At 43.9% G+C, this 25,833-nt stretch overlaps 1 protein-coding gene across 4 annotated transcripts in view; it reads right to left on the bottom strand.

Annotated features, from left to right (window-relative positions):
• The window catches only part of RASGEF1A (RasGEF domain family member 1A), a 215,449-nt gene that overhangs the window by 5,882 nt on the left and 183,734 nt on the right, over positions 1-25,833 (bottom strand). For all 4 annotated transcript variants that reach the window (XM_060274999.1, XM_035137775.2, XM_035137778.2 and 1 more), the window contains 8 exons: positions 20,376-20,504; positions 14,200-14,337; positions 10,034-10,255; positions 8,692-8,766; positions 5,928-6,020; positions 2,993-3,095; positions 1,592-1,671; positions 59-250 (listed from right to left, as the gene is read on the bottom strand). In XM_060274999.1, the coding sequence (XP_060130982.1) occupies positions 59-250; positions 1,592-1,671; positions 2,993-3,095; positions 5,928-6,020; positions 8,692-8,766; positions 10,034-10,255; positions 14,200-14,337; positions 20,376-20,504 (1,032 nt within the window). The remainder of the gene's footprint in view (positions 1-58; positions 251-1,591; positions 1,672-2,992; positions 3,096-5,927; positions 6,021-8,691; positions 8,767-10,033; positions 10,256-14,199; positions 14,338-20,375; positions 20,505-25,833) is intronic.

Raw genomic sequence — 25,833 nt, 5'->3', positions numbered from 1 at the left:
AGCACTCATGGTGTAACTGCGCAACTGCTTCATTCACTGCCTGCAAAACAAGCTGTACCTTGAAGTTTATCTGTCCGTTGGGCAAGTGGTTGGTGTGTATTTTATGCAGAAAGTAGATATCTTTAATGAAGAGGTTGAAAACGGGGATGACTATTTTCTCCCTGCTGCTGTGTGCTGTCTGAGATCTCTGTGCTGCTCCTTGAAGGGCTGTTCGGTAATTACAAAAGTTGCTGGATGGGTCCATGTGATGCTGTTCAGATCAAAAAGAGAATTTCTTAGAATTCCTCTGAGTACAAATGCTTACAACATTTGCTTTGTAGTGACCAAAGGAGTGTGGAGAGTTCTGTATGAAATGGGGGCTTGCCTATACGCTGCTTGTGCAGGTTTGGTTTTGACCTGGGAGTTGTGATCCAAAGATTTTCAGGGTTGGTTCACACATCCATGTACATCACTTGATTACCTGATGGCCTACAGCTGCACATGTTAACTCTGTCCACTGAAAAGCCTTGTGCTGGACTGATGGGAAAGATATTCCCTCTGATTGGTTAGGTGCACACATATACATCGTGCATGACTGAATTTTGCCTTTGGAGAGAAACATCATTTGTTCAATTTTTGTTCCTGCTCTGATATTTTATTGTTTGAAAGTGGGATGTGCAGCTTTCACCAACTGGTTTTTGTTGCAAGGGTCCACTTAGGCCCAGAATGGTAGAATATTAGTCAAATTTCCAGTGATTCAGGACAAACCCCCAACAATATCTTTCAAATATTCCAAACCATTTCGCCCTCCTTGCTTTCTCTCTCCCTCAGTTGCATTTGTTTTCAAATGATTTAAAAATAACAAGAGAGGTTTGTGGCAGGAATTACTCTGGTTAAATGTTGATCATCACTCTCCACCAGATGGCAGACTTAAATTGGAGATGAATATACATCATGAAGGCAAAAGGAGAATCACTGATGTTTAAACAGGGCTGATACCACAGGGACTGAGGTGGGGCAGGGGGCACTGGCCACAATTAGGGATATTCCAGGTCCTTTCTCTGAAAGCTCAGCTCCCATTTTTAAGAATGATCTTTTACTTATGGACTAAAGATACACAGGCACTATTCTGCCCAATTGCTCAGTGAGATGAACCAATGTGTTCCTTCTCTGCAGTGTTCCAGCTCGATGTGTACAAAACTGCAGATATTAATTTTCTACTGAAACTGAATTAAAGTTTGTAAAGAAATTCAATGGCTTTTGAGAGATCAGGCTTTCTTGGTTGTTTCTCACTCAGCATCTTATAGTGTACCTTTTGAGCTTCATTCATACTATCTGGTTATGGGCAGAGAACAATTACTAAACACAGTTTTAAATACTTTTTTAAAGGAAGAAATACATGGCACATTGTAGCTGTACATTTCTGACAGTACATGACAAAGCATGAACCATTTATGGTGCTATAATGTTAGTATTATCAAAATGAATGGTTTGGATTTTCATATCATGCTTTAAAATCAATTGTTCTGGGCTGTTCTAATAATGCATTGATAAGGATTTTTGCTGTTGTGTTGTGAACGCAGCGTACAAATGATGGCGATGATTTAATTACCTCTAAAACATCAAATTTGGCTGTTTTGACTTTGGACCAAGTTTTCTTTAGCCGGGCAACAGGACTCAAGTTCATACCCGCTAAAAAGAGGAAAAAACAAAACAAATGGAAAATGTTAAGCAAATCATTTAAAACATCCCTGCATGTCTGTCAGGATGCTTCCAGCAGTATTGTTGCTGCTATGTGCTGCAAATCACTACTTCTGCAGACAATTGTGTCAAAGGAGGGTAGTGCAGATGGAACAAAGGGCTTTGGTAACCCCAGGTTAGAGATCAGAAATCATGGGATTGTGTGCTCCTTCTCACGTGTTCTTCCCATCTCCAGACTGCATCCCTCCTTAGCCACCTGTCTATGGTTAAGCACTGCACTGGCATCAACACAGACCTAGCATCCCACTTAACCAGGATTCTTAAGCCCCCTTCCCGGAAGAGGGAACATCCGTAAGTTGGGGTGGCAGCTCTGCTAACTGGGGCTGTGCAACTCTTCCAGCCCCTTTGCATGTTTAAAGTGCACTTCTGCAGTGGGTGAAAACCCTGATCTTCCAAGAGCCTAACTCACACAGGGAACCTCCATGAATACAGAAGGCTGCCGGCTGCAAAAGCGCACTTTAAAGCAAGATGGGGCTGGAGCAGTCACGTGACACCAGCTGGTGGGGCTGATCATGTGTCCCCACAGCCTTCATCTCTGTGTGTTTCCTCTTCAGGTGACAATGGCAGTTTTGAGTCTAGGACAGGAATTCTTTTCGGCTCAATCCAATTAAGGCTGCTGTTGTGTACCTTAAACATGTTTTAACGCAGGATGGAGGGAAATTTTGCTATGGAGAAGGCAATTCTGTGTCCACTTTTGGTCACTTTTGTTCCATCTGTGCCAAAAGTTTTATAGCTGGGAGAAGTTCAGGATTTGGATAATCTCTGATTATCCAAAAAAACAAAAAAAACCCCATCCTTTTATGTAATCAGGACAACTCACACATTAGGCATACACCTCAAATATTCTAAGTGTGCACTAGATTATGTAGACAAGAAGAGGCACACTTGTCTTTTGCAAACATACACTCACTCACTCTCACCAGGGAGCCAGGATTGGTTGTACCTCTCCGTCCAATATGCTTTGAGCATCAAACTCTGATTTGCCATTCTGCAACGCATGAAAAGGGCTTGTGTGGCTCGTCTCTTTGGCAAGCGCAGACTACTTTTACCTGTCTTTCCCCTGTCTCTTCTTTTGATCTCCCACCGCTTACCAGTTAATTATTTGGAGACACTCACTTGGTAATATCTTTGATGCCCATTTGTCATCCAGAGTGCAGCACTCTCAGCAGGACGCTGCATCTACTCAAACACCATCATTCTACTGACGCTGTCACACACATTGCCCATAGGTGCCTTGCGGGAGGGTACTCACAGATAATGGCCATCATCGAATTAAAGTTTCCAATGTTGAAGCACTCTCTTGCCACGTCAATGAAAAATTCCACTATTCTTGTCCGCTGCTTTTTCTTCACAACCTGAAATTTTAAATGCAAACCTTGAATGGGAGAAGTGGGGTAGCATTTACTCAATGGAGACATGGCAACCGACAAGCAAACAACATTTGTTTTTTAAAAAGGCTTTGAGGAAGAGCATTTCAGTGGAAAAGGTGTTGATGCTTCTATCCTGATTTGAGTCACCTCTTTTTTATTTTATTTTTATTTTTAGAGTAAGCCTTTGTGATAGTGATCTGAGATCCCTGTTTTGTTTAAAGAACCATTATCTTTGGAAGATCATGAAAACTTTGTATGTCCATGGATGCTGGAATCCTGTAGTCTTACATAAGAAAGAAACTAGGTGTCGGGGAAATTTTTATCAAGCAAAGAAAGAATGCTTTTGGTGACTGGAATGCCAAAAACGTTTAAAACATTCTGTCCTCAAATGTAGAAAATAGGAAATATTCCATCCAGGGGAGGTGTACTTCTGTAGGATGGAAGCAGGGTTTGCTTCATTATAGCACTGAGGATTTATAACCCAGCTTTTTTTAAAAAAAACATTATTGTTGATAAGATATCCTGAGGTAAAGCACTAAGCTCACTTCAAATCTGCAGGGAAATGAGACTGATCAACAGCATTTGCACAATTATTAAGGCAAAGCAAGAAAACTGTCTCAGACAAGGCAGCAAAAAATTGCTGACCCCTCACCCTCGCTCACCTCATTATTGGCTGCTAGTCCTGATGCTACCACCTAGCAAAGTGAACCTGTCTGCCACTCCCTGCCCCACCTTCTCTTTCACTGCAAGGAAGGTCCAAGGGGGTCTTTTTTCAGAGTGAGGCATTTTTCCGGGAGAGTCCTGGTGCCACTGCTGCAGTTTGCCACAGTGGGAAAACAATATCTTTACATTTTTTCATTTAAAGTGTGAGACTTAGGCATGCACTTAAATCTCCGCCCCCTCCCCCTGAAAACAAAGGGTTTTAAAATTCTTAGCTTTGTCCGAATGACTGGCCCGTGTTGTTTCTTAAAAACACATTTGTTTCCCACATGACGTGTTGCTGAGTTGCATTTTTGCCTATGCTGTTTGTAATTAGCTGCTGAGAATTGATGGGTTTGGTACAATTATCAGTCACTGTTCACTAGCCTTGTTGATAGTGGATCAATGCTTGCTTTGTGCATTATTTTTCAGGTTTTGTTTCTGAGGGCTAACAAATGTTTTTTTTAAAAGGCAGAATCACAGGTAGGGAGAGAGAGGCTATGCTAGAACCTTTCTCCCAGTGTGCAAGATTTTACATGCAGAAAATTAACTGACATGGTGGAGCATCCAAAAATGTCATTGCCTACCTGCAATCTATAGTGATACAATCCAGGAAGGACTCTACCACATGATTCTGCCACATGACTAAGAATTTTGGAAAAATGCACTCCAAAATTTATCACTGCAAGTTTTTCACTGCCATACTGATTTCGTACGTCTGGAAGATGATGTTTTAGGATACATTTCCATCTTCCGGTCAGACTCTGACATGTTACGAATCCTACGTGCAGTTGGTGTCCACCTGTTTGTGTACAGAGAAGACACTTCTGTTGAGGTAAGCCTACATATTCTCTCTACTGGGTTTTCACAAATGCTTAAGAAAGTTGTTCAGCTCTCAGCCATTAATGGTTGTTCTAAGATACTTTCATGTCACAGGCACACAATTTTCCCTTCCTTTTTATTATATGGAGTCTTAGAAAGAGGCACATGCCGTATGTTTTAGTTTGGCACTGTAAGCAGCTCTAGTGAAGCTTGCATCTTGGAAGCCACAAAGACTATTGCATCTCCACACCTACACACTGTTCATTCTAAAGCAGAGATGTACTGTTTGTTACAAGGCATGTTGTAAAAGGTAAAAAGGTAAAGGCAAAGGACCCCTGGACGGTTAAGTCCAAAGGCGACTATGCGGTTGCGGCGCTCATCTCGCTTTCAGGCAGAGGGAGCCGGTGTTTTTCCGCAGACAGCTTTCTGGGTCATGTGGCCAGCATGGCTAAACTGCTTCTGGCACAATGGAATACCGTGACAGAAACCGGAGCACACAGAAACACTGTTTACCTTCCTGATGTAGCGGTACCTATTTATCTACTTGCACTGGCATGCTTTGGAACTGGTAGGTTGGCAGAAGCTGGGACAGAGCAATGAGAGCTCACTCCGTCGTGGGGATTCGAACCGCTGACCTTCTGATTGGCAAGCCCAAGTGGCTCAGTGGTTTAGACCACAGTGCCACCCGCGTCCCAAGGCATGATGTGTGTTCATATGACCAAACCCATTCCTGTTCCCTCACTGTGGTCCAGTTCATACATTTCCAGAGCAACATGGTTGCTGTTTCCCACAGCCCCCATCCCATAAAGTTCCAGAAATATATGACACACTTAATTGTGTTGGAGGTGAAAGTCACAGGGGACTTTGCAGTGCCACATCTGCTAGAACTCAAGGGGAAGTACAGTGATGAAGTAGCCTCCTGGGATATCACTACATCCTACAGTATTAGCGTCGCATGGGATGGAGCCAGGTGAAGCAGCAGTAATGCCGCTTGGGGAATGTATGAATTGGGCTTTTGCTATGCAGCGTGAGTCAAATTAGAATAGGACGAGAATGGGTGCAAAAACTACAAATGGAAGCTGACTTCAAGTGCCAACTGTAAAGGATTGCATTTTTGCGTGAGCGGGTGTATTCATATGCATCCTGAGCCAGGCAGAGGAGATGTTACCAGGTGGGAAGGTGGCTAAGATATACAGAGTTTCAGACAAGGCAGTTTGGAATGAGTTGTGCCAAAGTAAGTGAAGGAAGAGTGTCTGGCCGGTTCACAGGCGGGGCATTTCCCTTGTCAGTACTTGCCTTACAAATCTCCGTCGCCACCAACATGCTGAGGCAATTAAACCAGTTGTCGTACGCCTCCAGAGTGTAAGTCTTAGTAACGTCGCCTCGGCACTGCAAAAGAAAGGTTGTAAATTATGCCTGTACGAAGCGCTTGCAAGAAATGGTTGTTTCCAGGGACACCCATGCATCTCTACACAAGTGACTTCAGCTTGCATGCTTCAAACACACACACACACACACACACACACACACACTCCAGGCTGTGATTCAACGGCATAGTGGGGTGAATGAACTCCCCCATCCCATGTGGTATCCTCCTTACTAGATTGGTGCCCTCTATTATCGGGGAAATGTTATGTCCTGAGTTTTGTCAGATGCAAAACCTTTCATACATTTCCAGCAATCAAGTGCCCTACATGGGCAGGTCCCCCTCACCTCACAGGATTACAGCCTATGTGAGGTCAGAGAGCAGGGCTGAAGTCTCTGGCTCTGCCTCCTATGTCACTTCCTTGTCACCTGGTCTGTGCACCTCTCACATATTGCAAGGGTAACTTCTGCAGGGGACGGGCCTGCTGTAAGTGTTGGATATGTAATGATGGTGCCAGGCGAGACTCCCTGGGGAGAGCATTCCACAAGTGGGAAACCACACTGTACAAATGTGTGAGATGCACAGTCTGGGCAACGACTTAAGGAAGGGGTTAGGCCATGAAACTTGGCCCTGTTGTTTCCTCCCTTGCACAATTATAATTGTGGGAGGGGAAACCCCCAAATATGGCCAATTTTGGGGGCTATAAGTGCACCATTTAAAATAAGAATTTTTGGTTCTCTTTTATATCATTCTGAATTTTTGGTCTGGACAGCTGTCTGGTAAACCACTTAGAGCATTCAGAGAGAATGGGGTGTCTATTTCTCGTGCTTTTCCTCCTGGGGGGTTTGTGAAAATAGTAAGGATTTGCATATTGTCTTCAATAAGTGTTTAGGAATTACAAACGGGGGAAAACACACACACTGTCAAAACCCATTTTGTCATATTTAAGAGATGACTGCATGTTCAGTAACATTATATGCTAGGAGGGAACAATAGCTAATGTGGGCGTACTCAACTCACTGTATGTAACTGAGAAACTTCAAATTGCTTTTAACCTTGAAGGAAGGTTGGAAAAAATATATAACAACATATGACACTTTGCTACCAGGGGACTTTAAGGAAGGAGGCTCAAAATAATAAGTACTTGTGTGAATTATGATATTTAATCTTTTCTTGTTGTTGTGTCTAGACAGATCCCAGTCTTGTGCAATATCCCTGCAGACCTCCTTGACCTCTGAATTCCATAATTGCTAACTTGCAGAAAAGAACTGCTACATAAGGTGCTCTTTACATGTTCTCCCAGCTGTGTAGGTGACAGCTCACAAATAGGGATCTCTCTCCCTCCTACCTGAATAAAATCCACAGGGCACCTAAGAGACAAAGGGGGCAGCGATAGGGGCTATTGTCTTATCCAACAATATTTTTTGTTAGTTTATCCTCCATACTTAAGCCTCATAAACCATGAACAAAAAAAGAAGGCCTCCTTTGTCTGTCATGCTATATGCATGCACAATATATTAACATGTACTGAAACCTCAGCTAGCGAAGCAGTCAGCTTATTTAACAGGAGCTGTCCTATTAGAGCAGGGCTAGCCGTATGGTCCTTACAGATGATATTGGACTACAGCTCTCATAATCCCTGAACATTTACCAAGCTTGCTGGGAGTTGAGAGTTCAGCAACATCTGAATGGCACCACATTGGCTATCCCTCTCTTAGAGTACACCTCTCTTTATTCTTCCATATCCAAGTGCAGCTTGGTTGTTTGACAGTTCAAGAAACTAGCTAAATACTGTGGGTGATAATATTCCTATTTCTTTACATTCAATTCTTGGGTGTACAAAAACTTGATATGTGCCATAGGAACTGGGTGTCAACTTAAATGTGGCAGATTGTGCAGCTATTGATGGAGTGTCTACACCAGTTGTTGTGTACCACAACTCCCATCAGCTCCAGTCAGAACAGGGCTGTGATTGATGGGAGTTGTGGTCCAAAATATCTAGAGGGCACCTGTTTGGCAAAGGGTGGCCTGCGCTGTGGATTTAGTCTGGTGTAACAGTCATCCTCTTTCTTGAGGATATCCTGGAAACTGTAGCTCTGGGTGGGAAATAGTAGACTAGGGATTTCTGGCCAAGAATCTTAATCCTAACCCATACCATACCCTTAAAAAAGGGGGGCAAAGGACCCCTGACAGTTAAGTCCAGTCACAAACGACTCTGGGGTTGCAGTGCTTATCTCGCTTTACTGGCCGAGGGAGCCAACGTTTGTCCACAGACAGTTTTTCCGGGTCATGTGGCCAGCATGACTAAGCCGCTTCTGGCGAAACCAGAGCAGCGCACGGAAATGCTGTTTACCTTCCCGTCAGAGGGGTACCTATTTATCTACTTGCACTTTTGACGTGCTTTCGAACTGCTAGGCTGGCAAGAGCTGGGACTGAGCAACGGGCGCTCACCCCATTGCGGGGATTTGAACCGCCGACCTTCCAATCGGCAAGCCCTAGGCTCAGTGGTTTAGACCGCAGCGCCACCTGCGTCCCTTACCAAGCTACAATGCTCAAGAGTCTTTGGGGGAAACTATAACACTCAAACTGTTACAGAAACAAGATAAGTTTGCCTTTAATTTTAAACACCTTTATAAGCCCTGCACACAATGTTACCTGTAGCCCTGTTTCACTGCGTTCACACTTTGTACACACCTTGTGATTATCCAGGGAGTCCACGTGGCTGACTATTTGCATGAGGTCCTCGGGGTAAATGTTGCTCACCCTCTCCTAGATACAGCAAGATAGCAAAGGCCGTCAATTTTGCAAGCACACATATGAGGAACCGAGAGCTGTGGATTGACAGCCAGCCCTGTCGGGTCAGATCTTAATTGACATCTGTTTAACAGAACAGGCTTGGGGTCCTGTAAAAGACACACCTTGTGCTGCTTCACAGAGTCGCATGCATACTTAAAAGTTCGCCTTCTCTCTTGCTATCCCTTTGTCTAGGTTTTTTGGTACTGCCTGACCAGATTCTTGTTGTGCCTAAGGCTGTGTATATCTATTTAAAGCAAACTTATCACCCCCCCCAGACCCCAGTTCTGCCCCTGACAGAACTACAATTCCCAGCACCTTTAAATGACTGTTCCCAGGATTCTTTATGGAGAACCACAAGCTTTAAATGCATGCTGCATATGCAGTGTAAGTTGGTGCTTATGGAAAGGAATGAATTTTTGAAATGCATCAGCTTGGATTGCTAGTTGCTAACCAGGAGATTCTGTAAAGGTGTGGAGCAGTGAGAAGACATGTGGCAGAGTGTCTTCCCATCCTGCTCCTCCATTGCTCCTTTCTTCACCTTTTTTCCCTTCTCTGCTGTAGCAAGCAGATTCTAGCTGCCCAACACAGCAGAGAGGAGTGATGGGTGGGCAAAATAACCATTGATGTAGTGGGGCAGGTGATGTCACAGCTGCATATTCACCAGCAGAGCTTCCAGGTTAAAATTTGGCACCCCTTATTCCAGGTCAGGGAACCAGGGGACAATAATGCAAATATGTGGTTGGACCTTTAAGAGAGGTCGTCCTTGGGAAAGATTTCTGCTTTGATTTGTCTCTCCTAGGCTCTGGGTGTGTCAGCCTTGCTCTGAGATGACATTTGAAACCAGTCCTGGTAGCATGTATGGATGGGTTGAGTTTTTGAAGTACTCATTAGAAGGATTTAGAAGACAGTAAGCTTCTGACGTTGACTGTGACTCCCCTTCCCCCTCCCCTTTTTCCCATTGAGATATTCCAAGTCAGGAACAAGTGTTTGATAATGCAATGAATCTCCTAATAGAGGTTGCAGGAGTGAGAAAGTGATCAGTCGCAAGTGGTCTTCTCTCTCTCCAGCTCAAGCGAGTTCATTGTCTCTGTAACTGCCAGGCTCCCTTCTTCCTTCAGTCTCCCTTATATCTAGAAGCCACTTTTCTCATACCTTCAAGCCGTAACTCAGAGCTCGGCTGGAGAACAGCTTGCCCTGGCCCTGCTAAACCTTCAAGTAGATGGAAGATAAAGGAACTTACCAGCTCAATGTGTGTGAGTTGCTGCGCAAGGACGAGTGGGTCACAGCAAACACTCAGTATGTCCTTCTGTGACGACTGGGGCTTTGTTTTAAGGATTGTGCCTTTGTCAGTCACGGGTTGGCGGAACTTCTCTCTGATCTCCTGGTACTGATTGCGTGCCGCAAGAGTCATCAGTAGATTCTGCGTCATCTGGCTGATGATCTTCTTCACAGTTCCATTTTCCTAATCAATAAAACAAACTGTTGTTAATTATTCCTGGCTGAGGAAATTCTAGATTGTCTCTTTGTTAATCAGAATTACGCTGGAAAGATTTCTGACTGGGATATTAGAATTCAGCATCAAGTAAGTTCATGTGCTGAATAAGCCCTCAGGAGGATTGGAGAGCTTTTTGCAGATGAAGTGTATCATCATTCTGATTTGTGTAGGATTGCCAAGTGATTTGAGATACCAACCAAAATGGGGAGGATGCTAAGAACTTAAATGACTTGAGTCAACAATGCCCCTGAGTGGAAGCTACAGCTGCCAATCTATTCTAGTCATACAGTACTATTAGAAAAGCTTCCAGTTTATACTCTTAGGTAGCCAGCAATTAGTTAGCCTAGGATAGACCAGTTGGTTAGAGTGTGGTGCTGATAATGCCAAGGTTGCAGGTCTGATCCCTGCATGGGACAGCTGCATATTCCTGCATTGCAGGGACTACATGATCCTCAGGATTCCAACTATAGAACTCTATGATTCCAGTTCAGTTAACAGTTGGACTGTTCTGTTTCAAATCACATGGGAGGTAACAATCAAGGAATGAGCCAGCTTAGTGACTCCTACCCAAAGTACAGTTCAACATCAGCTCCAACATCAGGAATGCAGGAGAATATGAGGGGAAGTGAGTACGGTATATTAAGATGCTCCACCTTTCCTTGATGGAGGCATCTAGTCAATAATTCAGGCTGCTTTCCATGTTATCTGTGTAATGTATAGCCTTGCTGAAGTCCTGCCAGAAGAGGAACAATAACCTCTGGCCTTAGAAACAAGCTCTAGTTAAGTATATAAGCAGGGGCCACATTCCCACAACTGACTGAGTCTGCATAAACTCTCCTTGCTGACATAGGTGTTAATTTGCCTTGTTGCTGAATTGTGACCTCAAGCACATGGCCATGAACCTTGATAAATGTTGTCATCCTGCTTGCATGGGCATGTAGACTGCTTGATCTTCCTTTAGTATTCCTTACTGCGCCGAGACTTTAAAGAACTGCCTACGCAATACACTTGGGCCCTGCTCAGGTCTGAAATACTTGGTATGTCTTGCATCTTTGCTTACTCAGGCAACAAAAGGAGCCTGTCTGTGTCATCCTTGAGTCTCCACGGCAAGCGACATTGCCAATGTCAGCATGTTTATTTTATGGCTGGTACCTGAATGCTACATTACCACAGTATATAAATATAAGTGCAAACGTCTGACAAGTAGAACCATGTCCCTAGGATGCCCTAGACATCAGAAACATTGGCTTGAGAGAGTTGCCTTGGCTAGACTAATGTGTGACTAAACATACAGCAGAGGTTAATGTCACTGGGCCTCCTCACAGAGTGTCGCATGTGTGATGTTACACGCACACAAAAAGCCTCCTCCCCAGTGTTGGGCAGAGCTTGGCGCCTCTGGCACGCACCAACTCCCCCTTTGTTTCCACAGATACTTCAGATATTTCATTTTGGGGATATATTGACAAGAGTGAGTATGCAATCTTCATAAAGATCAGATTTTTCAAATGGTGATTTGACGTTCCCACATCGTTCCCACTTAAATGTGAAGGATTGGCACATGGTTCTCAATTGAAAAGCACATATGTCTAGAGCAGGCTGATATCCTAGGCGCACTTAAAGGTAAAGGTACCCCTAACTGTTCAGTCCAGTCATGAACGACTCTGGGGTTGCGGCGCTCATCTTGCTCTATAGGCCGAGGGAGCCGGCGTTTGTCTGCAGACAGCTTCTGGGTCATGTGGCCAGCATGACTAAGCCGCTTCTGGCGGACCAGAGCAGTGCACAGAAACACCGTTTACCTTCCTGCTGGAGCGGTACCTATTTATCTACTTGCACTTTGATGTGCTTTCGAACTGCTAGCTTGGCAGGAGCTGGGACCAAGCAACGGGAGCTCACCCCGTTGCGGGGATTCGAACCACCAACCTTCCAATCAGCAAGCCCTAGGCTCAGTGGTTATAAATAACACTGAAGCCAGTGGGGTTTACTTCTGAGTAGATATGTACAGAAATGCACTGTTAATTGTACATCATAAGCAGGGATGTAGGTGGCGCTGTGGTCTAAACCACTGAGCCTAGGGCTTGCCAATCAAAAGGTTGGCGGTTCGAATCCCCGCGACTGGGTGAGCTCCCATTGCTCGGCTCCAGCTCCTGCCAACCTAGCAATTTGAATGCATGCCAAAAATGCAAATAGATTAATAGGTACCACTCTGGCAGGAAGTTAAACGGCATTTCTGTGTGCTGCTCTGCTTTCAGTGTTTTGTTGCACCAGAAGCGGCTTAGTCATGCTGGCCACATGACCCGGAAAATTTGTCTGCAGAGCGGACAAACGCTGGCTGCCTTGGCCTGTAAAGTGAGATGAGCGCCGCAACCCCAGAGTCGTTTGCGACTGGACTTAACTGTCAGGGGTCCCTTTAGGTATGCAAACACATATACACAACTTTCCCTGTCCCCATTTTATTGGCTCACATGCTATTGTTGATTTTGTAGCCTGAGAAGCATAGGCCTTTACCAAGATGGATTATTTTTACAACTTATTATTCTTGATTCAGGTATAGCCTTGCTGATGAATGGGAGACAAGGAGGAGACAGGAGTGTTTCCTCCAATTTTGAAAATGACCCAGATAATCAAAGCTGAACATAAAATAAAATATAATTGTTTTCCTTTAGTGTAAGATTGTACGAGTGTTTTTGCGCACACCGTTTAAAAACCCAGCACATAGCCTTAATCATTTCCTCTTGCCTTCAGGTTGTGACAGCTTAATAAAATGCAGGTAAACAACATTGCTGACATCCTGAAACTTGTCATGCTACTCTTGACAACACCTTTAATATCAAAGCATCACCTCCAATCATCCAGCATTGCTGCCAAAGCTGTTGCACCACTCTAGTCTTTTTGTCCATTAACATTTTAAACAGACACATGCCTGTCACTCTTAAACCTCTGGGGCCAATCTCAAATATATATTTGGAACAGTCATTTCAAAAAGACAGCATTCTTCTCGCTCTACCCTTTATAGTAGGCAACATGCCTAACCAGACATAGACTCAGGAAGCAAATACCACTGAACTCAGCTAGACTTTGGAGTAAACAACTTTAGGATTATGCTGTAAGGATCTAGTTAGGGCCTTTTATCTCCTCCTCCCTGCATGTTTTCAGAACGTATTTGATTTATCAACATAAAATAAGGTGCAATAGGCAGTTTTTAATCACAAGGCCATGTGTGAATTTTGCACCTTGGCACCACTTGGTAGGCTGTACCTCGATGCACAGACATATCATAGAATCAGAATTGTAGAGTTCCAACTCTTGTTTTTCTGTTCCAGTTGATTCTTAGTGTCCCTGGTTACTGAGTGCACTCAGTTTTCACTGAGCTGTATTTTCTGGTGTGGCAGAGGGCTACTCACTTAGAACTGTTTTTGTTTTAATTTTAAAAACCACAACATTTTGTTATTCTGGGCTTCCTTGAGCAAACTGATACCTCCCTCTTCCCCAACCCCAGTGGCCTTCTGGGCTCATGTCTTTCTTCAGCGCTCACCATTTGAGATTAGGGGGAGCAAGGGAAACATAGATGTGGTGGTTTGGGCTGTCTCATTGCTAGGATTACATTAAAACTGGTCCCATATGGGGGTTGCAATGGTAGCAAGCACCGTGAGTTACTCAATAGTGGTGGTGTGGTCAGTTGTACATAAAATGTGAGGAGTAAGAGGTCCCTGAAAAGGTGGAAGGGGCCAACTCCTCTGCTCCTGTTAATACCATTTAGGCAAGTCATGGTCAGCAGTTGTGGCACCTCAACGCATCTAGCAAATATTTGCAACCTGTCAAGACAAATTATAGGTTGGGACAGGTGTTGGTGGTATCTGTTCCACCTGTGTGTGTGTGTGTGTGTGTGTGTGTGTGTGTGTTTTCCCCCTTACCTCATCACACTGTGTGATCCTATGAGCAATTTCCTTCAGCTCTTTCATAGATTTTTCATCCTGGAAGTCGTAGGGGAAGGTTTCAGTCCATTCTTTCAGGAGCTGAATGATCTTGGCAGCAAAGGACTTAAGCTTTGCCTAGGAAAGAATGCAGAGTAGTTAATCAATGAGCCAAGGAGACTTTCCTTGATGGTGACTTCTGGGTAACCAGATGGCACCCCGTGCCAAACCTTTGAATCATTAACAGTGGCATATGAAAACAAAAGGAAAAATAAGTTGTGTTAGGCTAAAGTCTCAGCTGGTCTTCCAAATCCCTTACTGTCTTTCTTCCAAATAGAGAGCATTAAAGAGAGAGAGCAGGTGTGTCTAATGCTTAGCTCAGCATCCTCAAGGCTTTGCATCAGTGTGGAGTGTGTGTGGGGGGGGGGCAGCTTGGTTCTTTCAGTTGTCTCAAGTGTATACACAACAGTCGTAAAAGAAAGAAAAAATTAAGGGATACCTTTGATGCAAAGTTTTAGCGGCTTGCTCTACGGCTTTAAAGCACATTTTGTCAGAAAGCTCTGTCTCCCGCTTCTTCCATACAGACAATGCATCCCTTGGGTTTATTTTGTTTTAGACGTTAGCCAGTCAAAGTTAAGCACGTTGATTTAAGCGTATGCTTAGCTTCCTCGTTAAAAACAACAGGAAGCGAAAGCGCTTTTAACTGTGGCTGGATTGTGGCATTTATTTATGCATCCCGCAGCGCTGCAAGTCCTCATAACAGCTTACAAAATATCAACATAAAAATAAATACGGTTTCATGCCAGTTTAATGCAAGATATTTAAAATGCATAGTAAACCTCCCCACAAACACACCCAGACAAGCAGGCATGGTGAAGGAAAGGCACTGTCTTCTCTGGCAGCTCAACAGCTGTTTGTTTTTTGCTTTTGTTTTAACAAAAGAAGGTTTTGCCAGGTGGGTTTCTCAGGGAGAGTTACGACGAGAAAGCATTCCAGGTTTGCAAAGATTGCCCTAAGCAGAGCTGCTTCTGAATATCGCAATGAATGTGAAGGGATAAAGTGCTGAGGTGCTCCTTCAGATGTTGAGGGCCCAGAGCTTTTGGGGTTCTGAAAATCAAAACCAGTACTTTGAAAAAGCTTGCAAAATGGGAAGGGACATAGGTCAGTGGCAGAACATATACATGACATGTAAAAGATCTTGGGTTCAACCTGGTATCTCCAGGTAGGGCGTATGAAAAACTCCTGCCTAAGATCTTGGAGTGCTGCTGCCAGTTACTGAGTTGCATAGACCAATGGTCTAACTCGTTCCTAAATCCAATGTAAATATTTAGGATAGGTGGTGATTCCTGCAGCAAATGCCCATTGGGCTCCTTGAACTGAACCAGGTGTCATTTCCAGCACTTCCCCAAATCCAGTGCATTTACTATACAAAGAATGTGCACATCTTTCAATGTTGTAATCAGGTGTCATGAGGCAAGACCATTCTTCTAGTTTCATTACATACTGGTTGGAGTCTAGTATCAGCAAATTCCAATGGAGCATTTTTGGAGGGAGTTGGAAATTTAGATTTCCTTCATTACTGAGTCATTCGAGCTCCATCCTGGCTTTGGAGGGTGGGGACTTCCTAAATACTCCTTGGTCACAGGGCATCTTATTCATTTCTCTTAATAGCTTTGTTGTTGTACCTTTTCTTCACCCTGCTTGGGTATATTAGCTAATGACATTTAATTAAAGTTCTCAGCGAGAGAAAATGATTTCAGTTTTGCTGTGAGAAGGAGCAGAAATAATGCTCTCAGCAAAGTTTGGGGGAGCAACCATTTCTTTTGTTTGTCATTCATCTAGTCAGTTGCTTTAAGTTTCTCCCCACCCACAGCCACTTCATGCAAGCAAGGGAAGGGTTATTCCTTCTGTGATTTCCACCCTGGCCTGGGAATTTACAGAGCTCTAGGGGATGTCAAGCAGACAGGTTCCCTTTTCAGAGAAAGAGGAAAATGCCTTGTGATTGCCTAACATAAAGAAAGTGATCCTTAGGCTCCAGTATTTAAGGCTTTGGGTTTTTTTGTTTTAAGAAAAATAACCCAGCAGCTCTTTATTGATTCTTAACAACTCACCAAAGCACAATCTGCTGGAGACTTAGCCACTTGCTTGGGATATTAATGTCTAACCAGATTACATAGGAATTCTGGAAAAGGGTCGTTCAAGAACTGCAAGGAATAACTGTTCTACCATCCAGCAGATGCAACATCTAGGGCAGACATCCCCAAACTTCGGCCCTCCAGGTGTTTTGGACTACAATTCCCATCTTCCCCAACCACTGGTCCTGTTAGCTAGGGATCATGGGAGTTGTAGGCCAAAACATCTGGAGGGCTGCAGTTTGGGGATGCCTGATCTAGGGCATAAACTGGAAATTGGCAGTTCCTGGGCTAGACTCTGTGCTTTAATATTTGTCCCCAAGGTTAACAAGGAAAGAGTGATGTGTGGAAGGAGAAACAGAAGACTTAAGTCTCTGAAGGGTTGGTAGCAGGATACTGGCCAATCACCCTCCCTGCCTACCGTACTTCTAAAATTCCAAAGACCAGGTTCACATGTGAATATACTATATATCCTTTAATTTCACTGAGCTTGATTACTGTGCACTTGATGACTGAAAGAGAACTGAGGCAAAATTTCTCAGAATACAATTTTTTCTAAGAAAATGGTCAAGATCTCTCTCCCCCCCAAAGAAGTCCATTTTGCAGAATTCTCTGCCATTTATCATGGTGACCACCATTTCCCCCTCCAACTGCCCTTGAGTGGCACTGGGCTTTGGGTGGGATGCAAATTGATGGCCAAGCTGCCAGCACAGTTGCTACATCTGCATCAATTACCAGACCTTTAGAAGGCATCTTAAGGCAGCCCTGTTTAGGGAAGCTTTTAATGTTTGAAGCTTTTAATGTTTTGTTGGAAGCCGCCCAGAGTGGCTGGGGGAACCCAGCCAGATGGGCGGGGTATAAATATTATTATTATTATTATTATTATTATTATTATTATTATTAGCAGCAAAATAAAATATTCAGGAGGGAAGAGACACAGATGCTGAGCTAATGACGAGCCACATCCGCAAGGAACAGTTGGAGAACTTCTCCTCCTTAAAGAAATCTGGTGAAATGGTTCCAATTCTTCTCCCCACAACCAGGGTGGAGAAATTCAAGATACAGTGAAGTATTTAGGGAAGGGGAACATGTGGACTTCCAGGCATTGCTGGACTCTCATCTCCCATCATCTCCAACCATCAGGGCCCATAATGGCCGGGGGTGATGGCAGCTGTAGATGGGACCTGAAAGGTCACAGGATCCCCTCCCCTGCCTATGTTAGGCAATTAGTTCTTCTGGGAAAGTATCAATCGTCCCCACCCCCAGTTGAGATGCTTGTTAGTTTCACAATAAATCAGTGTTTCCCAAACTTGGGTCTCCAGCTGTTTTTGGACCACAACTCCCATCATCCCTAGCTAGCATGACCAGTGGTCAGAGATCATGGGAATTATAGTTCATAAACAGCTGGAGACCCAAGTTCGAGAAACACTGCAATAAATCAAACTGAGCTGTTCAAAGAGAAGAGAGTGGGATAAATAACAACAACCACTACTACTACTACTACTACTACTACTACTACTTTGCTATTTTTGACACATACCCAGTGGAAAATTTTGGTAGTGGAAAATTCAAAGAAATGAAATAGCAGTTCCTTACTGCTTGGTTGGGGGGTGGGGGGGTGGGAGGCAGTGTTGACAGCAATCATGCATGCAGTTCCTAAATAGTTCTACCTTTTCAGCAATTTCCTGGATTCTAGCTAATAATTACATTCTGGTTGTTCCCTAAGGAGGGCAATATCTGATTTCCCCCTTTTTTCATATTATATAGTCTTGTAAAGCTAACTTGCTACTTTTTGGCAGGGTTAACAGCCTTCTGACATATTTATGAAAACGTGGTATTTCAAAGCACCGAGACCCTCTCCCTTGTCAAATAAAGCAGCAAAAGCCTCCCAAGTGGATCTGAGCAGGGCTAAAGTTTGTGTTTAATCTGTCAGCTTGTGTCTTGGAACATTTTCTGTGAGATTTTGCTAGTGGCTGGTGATGTCATTAATAAAGGAATGATAAGTATAAGCACATAACCACGAAGCCTGGTTTCTTGCCAGGATTTCTGCTCACACGCCACCCAACCGGTATTTGATTTAATAGTTTGTTTATACAGGCTACCTTATCACAGTGCATCAGAGCTCTGTTTGTGTGTTTCATCTGTTTTGCACAGTAGGAAGCTTTGACTGGCAGCACTATGACTTTTCAGAACTCACAATTCCTTAGCAGATCACGGACAAAATTAAAACGAGAACTGTTCTACTGAAGAAAGCTCAACAGATGCAATAAACCAGGGTCCCCAAACTACGGCCCCTGGGCCGGATGCGGCCCAATCGGCCTCCCAATCTGGCCCGCGCCGCCCCCCGCCGCCCGCTGCCGCCGCCCGCTCTTACGGCGCGCGGCGCGGCGACGATCTTAAAAATCGGCAAAAAATCGCTGAAAATCCTTTGTGCGCATGCGTATGGGCCTCTCCCGACCCAGAAGAGGTCATTTCCGATGCACTTCCGGGCCGGGGGAGGCCCATACGCATGCGCACAAGCAATTTTCGGCGATTTTTTTCCCGACCGTGTGTGTGTGCGCATGCGCACGGGCGTGCACTCCCTTGCCCTCCGGCCCGCCGCACGGTCGGCGTGACGGGCACCGGCCCACTGCGCGGTAAGTCTGGGGACCCCTGCAATAAACGATGCAGTCTCCTCCAACATTTGAGAAGAGGAAACCAGATTTTTGATACATAACCATTTCCTCTTACTATGTAAGAGTTAATGTCTCTGGAATATGACAGTGGGACACAAGAAAAACATCATTGTCCTGAAAATAAATATTTGCAAGCTAAGCTTTTGAAAGGACAGAGGAGATAGGGCTCCTAGACTCCAATGCATCACTCTTCTCTTCTTAGCCATTCTCTTCTGGTGGGGATGCCCAGAAGCATGGAGAAAGCAAAGGGTTGATTTACATGGTTTAATGAGGATCAATCCCAATGTAAATGTATGCTGGGCTTACAAAAAGCAACTTATTTGTTTAGGGGCAGTGGTGAGGTGTGAGGAGGGACAGTGAATGGTAAGCGGAGCTGGGAGTTATAATAGGTAGAATCAATGCTAGTTCATAGAATCAGAGAATTGTAGAGTTGGAAGGGACCACGAGGGTTCATGTAGTCTAACCCTCTGCAATACTGGAATCTTTTGCCCAATGTGGGGCTCAAACCCATGACCCTTGAGATTAAGGGTCTCATGCTCTACTGACTGAGCTATCCCAGTCTAGCAACTCTCCAAACCCCCCATCCCTTTTTCTAACAGGTCCCGCTCCTGATCTTTAGCAACAGTATGACATAAGATAAATTAACAGCTGTTGCTAGGTATAAATTGCAGTGTGTTTCCTACATGCGTAGCATTTGTATGCCTAGAATCTATGGCCTGGGAATGCTGCATTTGTAGGCAGCTTGGACGTGATGCTGTCTCTGTAAAATCTCACACAGATAACATTTTGTTTGTTTTAACATTTGACTCGGATGAATACGTTCAGTAATGGCTGCTAAGGTGAAATTTACAGGTGTTTGTTGCAAGGCAGACTTACAGAGACGTGCTTATCGCGATGTAAATGCAATTACCCTGGCAGCATTGCTGGGCAAAACAGCCGAAGCGGTTGCTCAGTGCACGGACACAACTATGAGATTCAGTTCTCCTACCCACAAGCAATAACACTGTGCCAGTTTCAGTAAGTACAACTGGCAGTAAAGTTCATATTACTGAGTATATACAGCACGTGCAAAAACAAATAGGTTAGCAAAAGAGTACAGCCAGTGACTAGGAGATTGTATCTGTTAGTTGGAAGAGCCTATTTGACAAGAGGATGTAGAGCAGGCATCCCCAAACTGCGGCTCTCCAGATGTTTCGGCCTACAACTCCCATGATCCCTAGCTAACAGGACCAGTGGTCAGGGATGATGGGAACTGTAGTCCAAAACATCTGGAGGGCCAAAGTTTGGGGATGCATGCCTGATGTAGAGATTTCAGGGAGAGAAGGGGAGGGAATACATTGCTCCTAAACCAGCTTTGTGTTCCACATACCTTGTCTGCTTCGACTCCAGTCTCCAGTTGCTGCTTCTGTTTAAGGCATATTTGCCCCACTTTAGCTAGGAGTTCATGGGGGTGAATGAAGACTCGGGAACTCAGTAGGAAGGTAAAGATATATGTCCTCTGTGTTGGAGAGACAAGGAAAAGAATAAAAAAAGGGCGTGTGAATATCGTCTTCTCAGGGTTAGAATTTAATCATTAGATAACTGTCACATTTTGACAACCACCAGCCAAAATAGACTAAGCTTTTGAGTTGCATGCTAACATATGTATCTATGTTCTCAGAAATTCATGCCAACAGATCTTAACCACAATTTACTTGGAAGTAAGGCCTGCATCACGTATTTATATACACAGATAAACTATATTTTTCTACAGATGGTGTGATTTTTCTTGATTGCAGGCCATGTAAGACTTGAGTCCTGGTCTGGGCAAAAGGCAATATATAAATGATGATGATGATAATAATAAGAACCACAAGGTGTTCAAAACAGGTGCAATGATTGCACAGTAGTTAGTGGCACTGCCGTAACCTGTGTGTTTCATTAGACCCTCTCTATATGGAGTCCTGCATGCTTGGCCCCTTCTGCATGTGTTTATTGTACACATTTTTAACGCCTGAGGAGGCCTGCAAATGTAAATAATTTTCTGCCTCTGTCTGTAGTGTTAGATCACTCCGCTTCCACATGCAAGCCCTTACATGTGTCGGCCATGACGTAGTAACCATGCATGTGTGAACCAAGCTTGATGTAAGTAAGACAAAACTTCTAGTTTAGAGTTTCAGTCTTTGTTCTATGTAATAATTTGTGTTTACATTTCCCTCTTGGTCTGCACCGAGTTAGAGTAAGGAGTATGGAGTTCCTTCTAAGAGGAATATGGATCTCTGTTCCTGAATTCTTTGTGAAAATGTTAAGAATCAGTGGAACTTAATTCTAAGCAGGCGTAGGATTCCCAGAGTAATCCCCCCCCCAAGTAACATGGGAAGTTAGTACCAATGCAGTTTATCCTGGTCTACTCAAAAGCCCTATTGAATTCAATGGGGTTTATAAATGGGCTTAGAATTGCAGACTTAGGCTGCAAGGATCTGGCGTACACCCTCAACTCTGAATTTAATCTGAACATTTCATTGTACAGAGAACATACATAGCACAGCTTGCGAACAGTACATCAGACATGTATAATTCGTAAATAATCTCTACCAAATTGTCTAGCACTGTGTACCAGTACCATTGCTTGACAAAGCCAAATGCTCTCCATTCTCCAGATCCCTCATCCTCTATGCCTCCCTTGAGTCTCCAACTGTCAGTGAATGAGGATTTCTCTCTCTCTCTCTCTCTCTCTCTCTCTCTCTCTCTCTCTCTCTCTCTCTCTCTCTCTCTCTCTCTCTCTCCTTGTGGTCAAAGCCACAGGACCACCAAGGGATATTTTATTTTTACTGACTGTGATTCATTCTCTCAAAGTTGTTGTAGTGCCAGAAAGCAGAAGATAACCGAATTTATTGTGCAAAGACTTTAATATAATTATTGTATGCAAGAGGTTTCTGTTTTCATATACAGTATTTCCCTTTGAACTGCAGTGGGAAAATCCTAGCTGTTCGAGAAAAATATGGATGAAAATACATAGTGTGGCAGTAGATCATGTCTAACTGCCTTACCTCAGCATCATCTCATCTTCCTGCTCGAGACGTAATATCTGAAGTAGGGTTGCCATAGGTCCGGGCAGTGAAGTACAGTAGCTGAAAGCTCAACAACTTTTGTGTCCGGATTTTCACCTTTTTAAATATGGCAACCTTACCTAAGACCCCTTACAGATGACTTGCTTATTCAGAATTCATCCTGATTTGTTTGTGAAGAGGTTAGATGACTTCGCATCGAGCAAGTTTTATCCCACACTTTCCAATATTTATTTCCCCATCACTCTCCTTATTGCAAAAAGTCCAATCTTTGTGGAAAGCAGTTTTGTCACACAAAATCTTTGATACCAGTTTTAACTGTGCAACCTGAATGTGCCAGTATGCTATTGACTGCCACCTGGAAACAGAAGCCATTTGGAAGTGTCCCACCTGTCAATTAAATCACTAGAGACAATGTGCATGGGTCTGATAATATGCAAATAAATCCTGTAGGGGTTTTTTGTGTGTGTGTGTGGCAAGGCTACGGTGGTCAAGCCAACTATTTGGGTGGTGGCTGCAGGATCCATGATCCTACAAGTGTGCATTTGTGATTAGGCCACAGCGATTGAAGATAGTGCAGGTAAATGTTGAAATGTTCCCTTTGAAAATCCTACATATTTTAAGTATCAGCCCACAGTGTGTTCCAGTCACATAGTGTCTTTTTTCTCCCACCTCTTTTAACAGTTGCTGAGTACTAGAACAGAAGTAGATGAATCTCCTTAAATCTGCAGAACAGAATATAATTCTTCTCTTCCCTTCTCTCCCCATCTTATTGCCAGAGATGAGCAGCTAGCGTTTGCAAAATATATGACCATTTATTTTTATAGAAAACCCCATCATACATTACATTTTAATGCCTAGCTGAGTGAATCCATCATGTTAATGCAGAACTTATGATCCATGGAAGAATTACTAAGATCTTAAACTCTCTTGAGGACAGATGAATTATCAATAGCTGGGGCAACATACGTTCAGAGGTCTGGAACTCATCACAGTCGAAGGGAGTGAGGCACGAAGGAAGCATGACTGATAGAACATTAATATGAGGTTGGAGAAGGCTATGTGCACTGGGTTTCATGATGTTCAGAATGCCTGTTTAGTTTGGGGGACAAATGACCTATGTCCAGTTATGCTATGACTTTAACATTTAAAAAAAACCCAGACTGCTGTAGTTCCCTACCCCCTTGATTTAGACCTAGTTCATATATGCCCTTGCAGCCTCTACGTGACCAGGAACCCAACTGTTCCCAAGTGGAAGCAGAAGTGGTATGGGATGTAATCACATCATCTTGCTTCTCCAAATGTTCCCTGCAGATGTTCCCACTCCTGTGTGGGATTCTGCCATTTAGAGAGCGTAAGCGTGGGCTGTTGCCTCTCTCACACATGTATTTCAGCTCACCTGATTGTTCCTTAGGAACATCTATATCTCAAGTTCTTCGCTACAGTCATTGCTGTTTTCCTATGCTTGTTGCTGACTTCGGGAGGGGGGGGGGTAATGTTTCTATACTATTTGGAAATCTTAATTTTATGTTTGACGGGGCGGTTCAGGATCGCAATGCCTGTAGGACCGCCTCTCCCCATATAAACTGCCCTAGACTCTGCATCCATCATCTGAGGCCCTTCTCTGTGTGCCTCCTCCACGTGTGGTCTGGAGGGTGGCAACATGAGAACGGGCCTTCTCTGTAATGGCTCCCCATTTGTGGAATGCTCTCCCCAGGGAGGTTCGCCTGGCTCCTTCATTATATATTTTTAGGTGCCAGGCGAAAATGTTCCCCTTCAACTAGGCCTTTGGCTGATTAATATTCTACAGCCATTTAAATGTGTCTGTGGGAAGGGGGAGTTATTGTTTTGCTGTTTTGCTTTTACTGATTTACTTGTTTTTATCCTGTACAGTGGTACCTCTGGTTACAAACGCTTCAGGTTATGAGCTCCGCTAACCCGGAAGTAGCTGCTGCTGGTTGCGAACTTTGCCACAGGATGCGAGCAGAAATCGTGCGCCAGAGGTGCGTGTGCAGCGCGAGGCCCCATTAGCAAAAGTGCGCCTCAGGATAAGAATGGTTTCAGCTTAAGAACGGACCTCCGGAATGAATTAAGTTCATAACCAGAGGTACCACTGTATTTTATTCTGTGAATCGTCCTGAGATCTTATGATACAAATAATAATAATAATAATAATAATAATAATAATAATAATAATATAGAAATGTCCTTGATTTCCTTTGCTGATATTTGAGAACCACCTGTAAAAAGGAGGTAAGCTTGTTAAGCAAGTTTGGTTTCTTTTTTGGAGGGGGTAGCATCTGTTTCTTTGGTGGAAGGTTATCAATTTATTCTTGTTATTTAATGCACAATTTCAAGTTCTGATAAGTAAAAAACCTTTGACCAAAGCAGGAAAAAAAGACTCATTCTCCAATCTGTCTGCTCACACAAAGATAGCCAAGCTTGCTGTGACAAATTATTGACTCAGCTGACAGTGACAGGACAAGAGGGTACAGTTGCGTGTTTGCAAGTGATAAACACTTCACATATTTTCCTTTTCCCCTTCCTTTGCCAGCAAGCTGTACTAAGTGCAGAACTGGATGTAATACAAAAAGAAGATGGTCCTGCAGTTTGAATTGTGTCCCCCAAGCTTCTAGTTCAAGTGAACACCTACCCTGACATTACAATGAGCATTCCCCCCACCTCGCTATATCATTGCTTGGTGGAACAAAAACACACACATTGTAATGATGTCAGGACACAATGTAAATTGAAGCAAACATTACAGAACATGAACTTGAAGATAGCGCCCCCATGTTGAGTTCTTGTTCCATGTTCTCTGCAACAAATTTGCTGGACTCCATCACCCCAGCCGGAGTGGCCAGTGATCAAGGATGAGGCAATTGAATGTCTAGCAACATCTAAGAGGGCCAGAGGTTCCCTGTTTCTCTTGTATGCAGTAGATTTAGTTTCTCTGTGATGGCATAGGATTCCAACAAGCATTGATCAGAGATGGTATCTGTGTTATGATTGTCATTGGTAAAACATTGCGTTGGAACGCACACTAAGTTAGTCAAACTTAGTCCCCACTGAAACCAATGGGACTTGCATCTTGTCTAATCTGTCCCAGTGAGGCCTAGGTTCAACTAACAGTCTGGAACCAACCCACAGTCCATAATTTGCCTTTGAGGGAGATGCTGGGGGTGCTTATTTAAAACGTCCTTACTAGCATACATATATGCTGACTGAAGTTCCTCGCCTTTCATCCCTCTGCCTCCCGCCCTGCTCCTGAGCACCTGCAACTTAAACCCAAACTGTGCAACTGTGCATTTCACAAGAATATTGTGGGCAGTTTGCTGACTTTTAATGCAAAACTGAAGAGCAGCTGTGTGAGCAGAGGAAAGGCTGGGGCAGGGGTGCTTAATTCTTTCCCTTCCTGCTGTTGGTTGCTTAGAAATGACCTCCCTGGACTGTTTTACTTTCTGCAGAGGAACAGATGTGGGGGACTCCATATATTTTCCCCTGGGAGCAAGACAACAACTTGGTGTGGGACTGATTTTCAGCAGGAAAACAGCAGAAAGGGGGAAGGTTAAGCCACCTTCAGCCTTCAGCTCACAATCGCAGCTTTCAAGGCTGCTTCTCCATAAACAGCAACAAACGATCAGGAGGCTGTTTATACAGTATCTCCCATGTTTTGCCCTTGAAACCCTGAGGTGGAGCTGGGAAGAGCTTGAGCAGATGCATTTTGGTTCTAGAGCACATGTTTGCAACCGCACATGCATGGGCCTCAGTTAGTTCCAC

The sequence above is a fragment of the Zootoca vivipara genome, chromosome 5, assembly GCF_963506605.1.
Source record: "Zootoca vivipara chromosome 5, rZooViv1.1, whole genome shotgun sequence".
NCBI classification, from domain to species: Eukaryota; Metazoa; Chordata; class Lepidosauria; order Squamata; family Lacertidae; genus Zootoca; species Zootoca vivipara.
The sequence above is the reverse complement of the archived record's forward strand: the minus strand, read 5'-3'. Positions and strand labels throughout refer to the sequence as shown.